We start from the raw sequence: 12010 nt of genomic DNA, 5'->3' as shown, positions 1-12010 counted from the left end.
TTTAAAGCTGCAGTAAGTTTTTTTTTTTTTTTTTTTTTTTTTTTTTTTTGGCATCAAAATCCATAATCATCTTTGAGCATTTTGTAATCCAAAGTGTTCTGAGTGGACAGTGAATCTCTACCCCTGGCCCTGTAAATTAAGTTTATAAATCCAGCAGCGTGACACTCCTGGAATCTGGATGTCAGCCAATCAGAGATCTTTCTACAAACACGTGTGCTCCATGATCTGTTTTGGACATTTCTATTGGCTGCTGGATGGAAGTCAGGTGCGTTGACGGACCTTCGGTAGTAAATGTGCATTTGCGGACGTCCCAGCAGAAGTAAGGCTCAACAGTTACACAGCAAATCAAGAGGAAAAAGGCAGACAGAGGTGATAAATAATAAAAAAAAAAAATTAAGTCACAAACACTGAGGAGGAACGGATCGCTTTCGTTTTGCATCCTTGCGAACCTCCGTGACTGTGGAGGGTCCGCCACGAACACACACTGGCTTCAGAGGGAGAGCGAGAATAGACAGGATAAATCGTGTGTAAACCATAAGAGAAGCTTATTCAAGGTGAATTAATTTTACAGTCTGAATGAGTAGCTGGGATCAGTGCAGCCCCCTCTGTGTGTGCGGGGACGAGCTTACGGCAGCATTCGCTGCTCGGGACAGTAACTACAGAGTAATATCAGAGTCTCTAAAACAGCAGAAAAATCTCCACTAACACAAGATAACATCCCGACATTTGTTACTAGTCTACATAGAGAAAAAAGTTGCTAAAACTGTTCACAAAACATAGCGGTATGGGAGGTTGAGTTTCGGTTTCAAAACGGAGCGGAAAGAGGATTCTACAAACTGCAGCTTTAACCTTGAACATATTTCAGATGACAGCTGTTAATGCATTTATTTCAGTTCTTACAACATCTGTTATCAGTCACAAGATAACACAACCACTAAACAAACCACAACATCAACTTATACATTTTGCTTATTGTGGTCAAAGTTCAACATTTATTAGTATTATTCATTCAGCGCACACACACACACAGTATATTGACTGACCCAGGTACGCCAGGCTTGACCCCAGAAAAACTCCTACGGAACTGATATTGGTGAAGGCCCTATGATTAGTCCTGACTATTAGTTCTGACCCACCAGTTGAGAACCCCTGCTTTCCCTTCTATCGACTGCCTTTGTCACCTGAGGTCAGACTTTTAGTTTCATCAATAAGACCCTTGCAAACATTGGTTAAATCAGGAGATTAGACCACTGTGCGACTTCCAACTTTGACCCTGTTTGTTGGTCAGTCCAGGTCTTTTCTGAATGTGTGTGTCCTGGTTGTGGGGAGACGTGGGGACAGTTTGTCTCTCTCGCATTGCTCTCTGGCAGATTGGCCGTGGTGGTCGGGTGGGGGGGGGGGGCCGCAGGGGGCCCCGGGACTTTTTTGCCTGAAGAAGATGTGAAGTTCCCGTAAATTTGGGGGAGAACAAACAAGAAGATTAAGTGTTTGGAGCGGCGGGTGAAGGAACACAATGTGCTGCAGGATCCTGTTTCAGGCCTGTTTACTGCAGCGGCCGCTCCCATTGGTGGAAGTACTCCCGCCTGTTGGCCCCCTCCTTCCAATGAGGCCTCTCTGCTGTGTGTGTGTCAGTGTGTGTATGAGTGCACGCTTGGGCTTGGTGAATCTTGCTTCCTGGAAGAAAACCTAAGCTGCCCAGAATTTTTGCGATCACTTGCAAAAACAAATTCCTCAAAGGCGGCGCAGGGAGGCGTGATTTAAATGTGTGAGTGTGTGTGTAGGGGGGTTTGAGGAAGCTGGAGTTCCTGCTTTTGTGTATGTGTGTGGAATCGTAGGTCTTGTGTCGTGCCTGTTGGGTGTCTGATCAGGTTTCATGCTGCGGTTTGTTTGAGTTCAAACATGTTTGTGCCTGAAAGTGAAAGTTTACACAGTAGACAGGGTCAGTCTGAGGGGGGTGTTGTTGTTGTTGTTGTTTTTCCAGTTATTTATTGTAATTCAAGTCGTGCAAGTTCAATGAATTGCATGAAATAGTACAAAGGTAAGCACTGAACAGCCAGAGGTTTAAAAAAAGGTTTCGTTACCCAAAACTGAAAAATAATGTACATTTCAGAATCATACAAATAGGCCTTTTTCAGGGAACAGGAAGTGGATTAACAATTTAAAGTTGTTCTGCAGCAATGAAGGTTGAATCAGCCTTGAAAGCTGGTGCTAATAATTCCTACAGGTGTTCCAACTTTTCTTGGTTACTTTTAACCTCCTTTGTCTGCATAAAAGTAGTGTTGGAACACACTGTGGTACCAGACCCTTATGAGCATCAGGTGAACAGTATTGTTCATGGATCCATCATTTCTTATTCAACTCAAATTGCTAATTTGTTCTATGCTTTCATGTCAGAGTGCAATAACACAATAAACTGAATAATTTTCAGTAAAAAACTAGAAAAAGTGTAATGTTCTAAAACTTTTGACCGGTAGTGTGTATTTCATATTTCAGACCTTTCGATCTTTACTCTTATTATTCGTCTTTTGGTGACAAACTCTTAGTTTAGTCTAAGTCAGCACAAATGATGTAGACCTGTCAGCTTCATCTAATATTCTTCTTTTTTTTTTTTTATTAGTGTTATGTCAACTCCTTTCTGTATTTGTAGTCCTTAGTTGGCCAGTCTCCTCCATTTTTGTAGTCCAACATCTTCCATCTTTGTAGTCTCTTGTTCGTTCCTCTTTGTGATCATGGCCCTCATTTATCAACCTTTGCGTAAAACGGGTACAAATGTGAGTGCACATTTGGTCGTACGACAGGAATCATGTGTGACTTATGGAACATTCGTATCTGACCAATCCTAGCGTATAAATGATCGGGTGTTGATAAATTCGGCGGCTGAATTCGATCGTCCTTAACATGTTACGATATTAACTCATTCACTCCCAGCCATTTTCAGAGCAGCCAGCCCCATATTGCCAGGTGTTTTGGATGGTTTTCATTGATCTTTCAAGAACCACAGAATATTTTGTACTATGACAATCTGAAATCTTAAACCAGATTCTGAAAGATCAGACTCTCTACTTTCATCAGAATTTTTTTGTGTTTCTAGCTTGTTTCGTTCTTCTGTAATCAGCAGTTGAATAGAAGCAAGTTCACTCAAATTGCGAGTTTGTGACAAAAAGTTGAGAAAACAGGCTTTTTCTGGAAAAACCTGTCATTGACTTTGAAGCAATTTTTTTTTTTTTTTTTTTCTTTAGTGACACCTCAACAGGGGTTTCCTTCTATAAAACTACTAAAACAACACTGAGACCGGGCTTTTGATGGCAACATTATTATTATTATGCTATCTGGGTCAGAATTGAATGGCTTGCTTAATGTATTTTGGCGTTCCTCCAAGTCTCTCCCCCCCCGTCAGTCTGTACACATGCAACTTCCTCCTTCTCCCAGACAGTCTCATTGCTTGCCCCGTTTTTTGATCGTTTTCTCTCACCATCGCCACACTCAATAGTCCACTTAGTTCTACACATGCTCTGGTCGAGTGTGCGCTGCTGTGAGATGCAGGGAACTTAAGCATCAACTCTCGTAGCGCCATTTTCTGTCTTGTAAGCTCTTTTCCTCTTCCTCTGAGCTCTGCCCGTCACGGGTGATCTCTCATCCAAAGGTGGGCTGCTGCCATTGCCATCTACATGTCACCAGTTGGCCACAACATCATGGTACAAGCTTGATATTCACGGGAGAACTTTGTCACACTGTCTCCTAGCAACCCTAGCCGAAAAACACAATTGACGTCTTTGGCGGTCAACGTTACTAAACCAAATGATGTCTTTGGTAGTCAATGAGTTAAACCTTCCATGTTCATTTGTCCTTATCGGCCACCGTATTAAGGAGCTCATAGGTGACGTCTGCCCCCCTGAATGTACTTTACAGCAGAGATCCTGGAGAGACGCACGCTGATGGCAATAAAATAACACATTAAAAGAAATGATCGAAACCCTTAAAAAGCCTCAGTGGAGGCTGTGGTGCCACTGGTTTGGCTTTGGCTCCTCACGCTGCACTGGTACGTACATCAGACATTGCTCCATTCACTGATGCAATGTTGTGTGAAACAGGTTAAAATAATGTCACACATTTCCTCTGGAGTATGCAGCAACGTTCCCCCGCTGGTCTAACACAGAGCTGAAGCAGGGTGCGTGCTGCGTACTGTTGAACCTATTCACACCTACCTAGTAACAGGGTTTGTCAGTGGGTTTATTGAAGGAAAACCAAAAAAGTGCAACTATAAATAATAATGTGGGCTGTTTTGAAATTCGTCTTATTTAATAAAAGTTGAAAAACATTTTATCTTGTTTAAATAACCCGGTTTGCATATGCTTAAATGACAGCTGAGGCTTGTTAATACTTGATTTTCAGACTCAGTCAGATTTTGCTGTTCTGCATCACAAATCCACACACTCAGAATTGATAAATACCAAAGCTTGCGTGAATATGGTCGAACGCACATCGTACACTCAGATCTGAACATACGAACAGTTGATAAATAGGGTCCACTGTGTCCATCTTTGTCATTCTTCATTTTGCCATTTTGTCATCCATTCTCCTCCATTTTTGTAGTTTTACATCACTTACTTTTGTTATCCAGTGTCCATCTCCATTATTCTCCATTTTTGTAGTCCAGATGCCTTCATCTTTGTAGTCTGGCCTCTTCTGTCTTTCTTTTTAAATGGTTTCCCAGACTCCTTCAGAAACAAACAAAGCAGAAAGCTGAGATGATCTTGGTCAAAGTGTGTCCTCCTAAAATCTGTAATGTTGGGAATGTTATTTAGATTTATTCTCAGATCAGCACAACCTCAGAGTGAGGCCACCCTGAGCATTTATAGGACCAATCAGAGGTTTGGCGTGTCAGAGATGTGCATGCACACGTCTGACGGAGCCGCTGACAGTCGGTGGTTAAATTGTTTACTCTTCAAGGCCTTGTTGAGCTGTCTGGGCTTGACTGACTCAAAGCAAAGCTCCATTTCTACACAAGCAGGTCAGGTTAGGTAAATTCTGACTAGTTTAACACTAATATCACCATTTTAGTTTATTTACACTCGTCGTGCACTAACCAGCTGGGCAGGGCAGGTTTGGTTAGGTTAACTTGGACTAGTTTAACACCAGCTTTACATTTTAGTTAGTTTACATTCACACTTACTGTACATCACCAGGGCCTAACCCTGATTAGTGTTATACTGGTTTTTGGTGTTGTTTGCAGTCATTTTTCAAACCGGTTTAAACGTTGGTTTTGAAGAGTTTGAACTGGTTTGGATTTCATGGTTTTAATGTTGTTTTAGTCTTATTTTAATGATTAGAATAGTTTTGAACTAGTTTAAGGATTGGTTTAGAAAAGTTTTAAGATTAATGTTTGCTCGTTTTAAACTGGTGTTTGGGCTGGTTTGGATTTAAACTGGTTTTTTCATCTGGTTTGAAAGTTTAAAAAAAAAAAATGTAGACTACTTTTGCACTACTTTAGGGGTTAGTTTACACTGGTTTTGATTTGATTATTGTTTTTTACCCTCTTTTAAAGATTATATCAGTGTTTAGTTTCAGTCTGGTTATGAACTGGTTTAATGGTTGTTTGTTGTAGATTTGAACTGGTGTTAGTGTTGTTTTTAATTTAGTATTGAACTAGATTTGAACTAGGTTTAATCAGGTTTCAGCCTTTTCTAAAGTTAATTCTGAACTGGTCATTTTTGTACTTTTATATCACCTTTAGGTTCTATAAAACCTGTTTGTGTGTTGGTTTCTGTTTGGTGCTAGAGTTTGATCTTTCCTTCTTATTTCGAGTGTCTGTGAGCAGTTTAGAGTCTGTTGGAGTCTGTTATTCTGTGAAAGAGGAGCCTCAGCTGTGACAGAAGCAGACTGACCGGTCGGGCTGAGAGCAGCACGCTCCAACACACACAGCTTCACCTCTTTGTGGGCCAAAGTTCACCTCTGACAGCCACAGCCTGTCAAACCAGCCACTACTTAAACAGAGTCAAAGCTGTTGGCTTCAGCACTGAAGCCCAAATACTTAGGCAGCTCTTCATGTTCTCACTGTATGTGTGCACCAAATACACTTGTACCATGTAAATGTACTGGTTTTACTGGGAAAATGTGTGTATAATCTTGCATTATTGCTGTATATGAATATGTATTTTGCTGCTGTCATGTCCAGGCATTTCCTGCAAAAGAGATTTTTAATCTGACTGTAAAATCTTGGTTAAAACAGATTAGTTATATATATATAAGTATTAATATATCATTCATTAGGCATATGATATAATTTAATGAAGTGTCTATTTGTATGGTTGCCGTACAAAGGGTTGGGGTTAGGGTTAGGTTATAACCCAATATCGCAACAAATATTAGGGTTAGAGTTAAGTTCAGGGTAAGGTTTAGATTTAGTCACGTGACCTAAACTGGCCAAATAGGGGCGCTGCATACGGATATAATATTGGTATATTGATACGGCAACCGTACGGACAGCCACTGCCGATAATAAATTAAGGCTGGGACTTTAACGCGTTAATTGTGATTAATTAGTTTCAGAAAAATAACTCTGTTAATCGCTTTTTTTTGTCATCATTTCACGAGTTCTCAGTACAGTATACCCATAATACTGATGCACAGACTACAATACAAGAAATGGGAGAACCTGAGGAGTGTTAATTTTAGTTTCTAAAAACACCTGATGGAAAGCCCAGTTGTGTTCAGTCATATACCAAAATCCATTTAAATTGGAAAAACGTTGCTTCTCGTGTCATATATTGTGATTAATTTAGATTATTTGAAATTCATTAATTACAGTCTTTAATCAATTAGATTATTTTTTAATCGAGTCCAACCACTAATAGGCATAATCTGTGCCAAGTTACAAGTAATTAGTTTTGTTTCGGTTACATAACTACTTGAAACCAGTCAGACTTAAAACAGTATCTTCTGATAAAACAAAGACTAACTTTAGACTATTGTTCTCGTCACACCACATTAGAAGAACCCTATCAGGTTAGATTAGGAGGAGTCCAGGACTAGTCTCAGTCACTTGTTCCAAACTCTTGACCCGATTCTAAACAGTGTTTCCTGTCTTTGCTTCTGGTTCCTCAGGCTGTGTGCACTGGTCCAGGATGACTTCGGGACGTTCAGTGTGGTCCAGCTCCACATTCTGTCTGGGTCTGAGGACGTGCATCAGTACTGTCGCTTGTGGCAGGGTAAGAGCTGCACGCTGAGGGGCATTAAGGTGCTGCAGAGGCTCACCAGAGAGAGGTGAGTCCCCCACACGCACAACAAACCAGGTTCACACTGACGCTTCATTATTATGCATAATTAATAGGCATAATGGCCCTATTTATCAGTCTCATGTGAAAACAGTGCAAATTTGGTTGTACGACAGGACACATCTCACCAATCCAGGCGTTGATAACTGTGGCGGCTGAATTTGATCGTCATTATTTCTCAAATATTTCTGGTTCGGAGGCCTCATCCACTGAGTTCAAACAAACACTGGCAGGAAAAGAAAGTTTTACGACATGAAAATTGAGCAAAACAAAGATGTGCTTTTCAGCTGTGTAGAAACTGGAATTAAACTAACTTACTAAACTAATTTAAAGAAGAAAAAATAACTGAGGCAGTGAATAGCTTTTCCGTATTGGAACAGACTCTGGCTGAGGTTTGAATTAAATTCTCAATTAATAACTTCAACAATGCCTAATGGTTGTTTAAGAAGGAGTAACACCTTAACTCTGCTCTCCTCTGGTTTTCAAGCCAATACGCACAATTCACTTTTAACTGTTTATGATGAAATAACCCAGGCGAGGATAGAAATATGTGTGCTCTCATGTTCATACTATAATAACTCAAAATTATTCTAGCAAACTTCAGAATGTTATAAAAGGGACCATCCCCATGCATGTGCACCAAAGGCTTCTAACACAGTTATCATTCAAATTTGGGAATCTCTTGGACAGGCGTTTTTCCAAAATCTGGGTGGACCATAAGGGGTTAAGTATTCCGTGAAAGGAAAACCAAAAAAGTGGTATCAATAATGTGTTTTTTTTTTTCTTCTTAATTTCATTTTAATAATCTGCATTCATCTGTTCTGAATGTGTCTAATTATGCTTAAATGACAGCTGAGATTTGTTTATTAATTATTTACCGCTGCAGCACAAATCCATGACGTGAGATTTTGATAAATATCGAAGGTTGCGTAGATGCGTAACGTCGTACGCACTGATCTGAGTATACCAACGGTTGATAAATCAGGCCCAATATTAGCATCTACAGCTTTTTAAAATAAAACGCATGTAAATAAAGATTACGTCACTTCATATTGTTTAGAACAACCTAAAGGAATGATTAAACATCAAAGACCTGAGTTTTTTTGTGGTTGTTTCTACTGCCCCTGCTGTCTTTGTGCGACACACAAAGAAAATTATTCAAAAGACAATTTTAAAGTGATGTGCATTTTATCAAAGAAAAATGTTTTGCTCCAACAATAAATGGGTATTTAATTACTTCTTTCAAAATAAAATCTGAATTTTTATCTCAATCTTTGTCCAGCAAAATACCCTTTAGTTAAAAACCTCCTCCTGAAGTTGTTGTACACATTACAATTTTATTGATATGTTTTTAGTCTTAATGATAATTCAAATCAACTCACGAGAGCTACTTAAATAAAGTTTTGAGATCAGTGCTCCCCAGGGCTCCTCTATAGGTCCACTTTTATTTCTACAACTTCAGGTAAAATGCATATATTGCAAAAATGAATATCTTTATTGTTCATCAGGGCACAGAGCTAAAAAAAAGCTTAGTTTAGAACAATATTTCTGTTCAGGACAACTTTTAAAACCAGGTATGACTGATTTTAAAGGGCCTGCTTTTCCTTGTTTTGCGTTGGTGCTACACGCTGTTAAACCTTATGCACCCGACTAAACACCAGCAGCCCATCTCCAACACAAAGGAATCCACGTGTGATTGTGCCGTCCTACTGCAGCGACACTGTTTACTTGTAAAGTGATCCGGAGCTAAGGCTTCCCAGATTAGCAGCAGCCAGTAGAACATTCAGGTTATGTTTACAACCCGAGGCTCACCACAGTCGGAGGGTGACGAATGGTGTTATCTCTGCACCAGGAAAACACGTGGCTTGGAGTTAAATCAGGTGTTGGTTAGTTTTTCTGAGAAAGCGCACTGGGCGACTAAAACCAGTGACATTTTAGTGGCATGGAGGAGAGCGAGACCAGCAGATTGATGGATGACTGGTGAAACTGGCAGTTGCTGGTCAGCTGAATGGGAAGTTGTATTTGTCTATATATATACTGTACACGCACACATTGTTTAAACCAAATGTGTTTCATATTAACTCTTTAACGGCTTTAACAAAGTCTAACTAATGCAGTTTCACATATACCTTCCTATATATATATATATTAGTGCTGTCAAGCATTTAATATTTTTATATTGTTATATTTTATATCTGAAATAAATCTTTTTTTTTTTTTACAAAGAAGCAAATATCTATTACTGTTTCCTCCTTGAAAATCTGAACGTGATTTAAACCAGGTCATTTGTAGCCACTGCTAGGTCAGTGTTAAACTAGACGTCTACACTTCCCAGACATGTTGGGCCTCCACTTCCCATGCATCATAATTTAAGGTTGCACCAAAATGGCAACAGCATAAACTGACCTCTGTTCATAATTGTTACAGGTGTTAATCATTCAAACTTGCATTAATCGTAATCTTAACCCATCCTCAGGGATGGGGCACAAGCAGAGAGCATATTTTGTGTACGTACCTGTACAAACAGTATGTGATAATAAAGCTCATTTTATTCTATTCTAAGGTGCTTCATAACGTTTCCCTCACAGGAGCTGTCGTCTCTTCTGCCTTATTGACAGCCTGTGGCCTCCACTGACGTCCCTCAGATCCCACGGGGACTCCCTCGGTTCCTCAACGGTGGGTTTTTACCTCTAACCTTTATCTTCCTTTACTCCTCGTCCTCTACGACTTGACCACAGACAGTTATCACCTGTTCTCCAACCAAAATTCCTTATTTTCTGCACAAAATCTATACACACACATGCCAACCTACGCCTTTAACCTGTATTTGTTTTTGCTATTTTCTGCCTTCAAAGGTATTTATTTTGTTGTAACTTTTCATTTAAAAACTGATGCTTTTTCTCCTCAGTGTTCTCCGTGTTCAGCACCGAGTTTCTGTTACCTGCTGTCGGGTCACCAGAGCTCAGTGCAGCTGCTGGACGATCAGACAACATCGCCTCTGTACCGACACCCTGAAGAGCTAAACCTCAGAGATCTCCTGCAGGTAAGGCTCGCTTTAGGTTGTACTCAAAAACAGCAGGTCAGTGCCAATACAACAAACACATGTCAAATGACAGCTCTGCATTCATTTTTCAAACATCTGTCAACAAATAACATGATCACTAATCAAACTTTACTTTGACTAACAAAGTCTAACGGTGTTTTTATTACTGGGTGTGTCAGATCACGCCACTCGTTCAGTACGCACACGCAAATCTAAAATCTCACATTGGTTTTCTCTTTCAGGGCGACGGGGAAACACCTCGCTGCTGCAGCTTTGTGGCAACTGTTTTATACACGAGGATGAAGGTAACTGATCTGCTGAATTACGTTGTAGACAACATGTGCACGTGTCTTTCTGAAAGTTTAATAAAACACAAATCTAACAATTTAAATGAAGGACCTCAGTGTGATGGTGAGAGAATCTCCGGAGCTGCAGCTCCTGGGTGGTGTTACTGGTCTGCAGTGGTCAGTTTCTAGAAGAAACTGTGGTGAAACTGTGGAAGAAGTGACAGACAGAGTCATTGGTGCGATATGCATGTTCTCACATCCAACGCTGACCTTTGATTACGTTGAGCAATTATACCAGTTGGTGTTATGGTTCAACTTGTGATTATTCTGTCATGACAGATATTGTAAAAACTGGAAATTAATGCATGTCTGTCATCTGTCGTGGGTTTTTATTTCCCGCAACCCTGAAAAAAGGAGCAAGCGGATGGAAAAAATGGATGGATGAATGGAAGTGGTTCAGATTAAAGTGAACACTGAGGGGTGGATTCACTAACATCTAAAATAAAGGATCTAGTCAGTTGCTTCCCTAAATCCTTTAGTGATGCACTTTCCTCAACTGCGACGCGGAATTCACTGAGATTGCAGCAATGATTAGTGCACGTGCAGAACTGGTGCAGACCGCCCTTATTTAAATAAACATTTTGTACGTGAACATGGAGGGTGAACATGAGTGTTTGGAAGCAAAATTAAAAATGTGAAGCAGCAGAATTTGAGGTGTTAGTAGAGGAAACAAATAAAAAAAAATGGATGAATTACAGTAGATAGATAGATATTCTTTATTCATCCCGCAGTGGAGAAATGTGCATGGATGTGACTGATGGGTGCATGTGTGCGGCTGATCACGTACGTGTGTGTGAGACAGTGACCCGAGGAGGAGCTTTTTTCTCTCTCTCTCTCTCACACACACACACACACACAACTGGAGCCTTTTTTCATCTCCGCTGTGTTTTCTGTCCACATTTACTGCAGTGATGATCTCTGCGTGTGTTTGCACCTGCTTTTCACTTGTATTATTTTCTGGTCCTAAAATTATCACTGCAAACAGTTCCCCCCTCTCTCTCTCTGTCTCTCTCTCTCTCTGTCTCTGTGTGTGTGTGCGCGCGCGCGCGTGTAATGGCGTGATCTGAAACACCCGGTCATCAAAACCACTGAAACATCCGAAACACTTCAAATGTGTCTGTCGTCCTTCTCCTGTATTGTTTTAACCTGGAAAACATTGATAATTGGTTGTATTCAACAGTCGGACGAATTGGTGTTGAGATTCAACTGGTGACCGTGTTCCTCATGTTGTTCATGTTGAGTTTGCTGATAAAAGACAAACACAACAAGTCTGATTCATAATGGTCATAATGTTATGGCTGCTGGGCGTGTTGGCTCTCAGGTGAACATAAACCAGGCGTTATCAG

The 12010-nt window shown here is 40.3% G+C and overlaps 1 protein-coding gene across 2 annotated transcripts in view; it reads left to right on the top strand.

Annotated features, from left to right (window-relative positions):
- Positions 1-12010, top strand: part of spidr (scaffold protein involved in DNA repair) — a 57058-nt gene that overhangs the window by 35782 nt on the left and 9266 nt on the right. For both annotated transcript variants that reach the window (XM_028472826.1, XM_028472827.1), the window contains 4 exons: positions 7105-7263; positions 9863-9950; positions 10183-10317; positions 10560-10622. In XM_028472826.1, the coding sequence (XP_028328627.1) occupies positions 7105-7263; positions 9863-9950; positions 10183-10317; positions 10560-10622 (445 nt within the window). The remainder of the gene's footprint in view (positions 1-7104; positions 7264-9862; positions 9951-10182; positions 10318-10559; positions 10623-12010) is intronic.

The sequence above is a fragment of the Gouania willdenowi genome, chromosome 17 (assembly GCF_900634775.1).
Source record: "Gouania willdenowi chromosome 17, fGouWil2.1, whole genome shotgun sequence".
Taxonomy (NCBI): Eukaryota; Metazoa; Chordata; class Actinopteri; order Blenniiformes; family Gobiesocidae; genus Gouania; species Gouania willdenowi.
The sequence above is the reverse complement of the archived record's forward strand: the minus strand, read 5'-3'. Positions and strand labels throughout refer to the sequence as shown.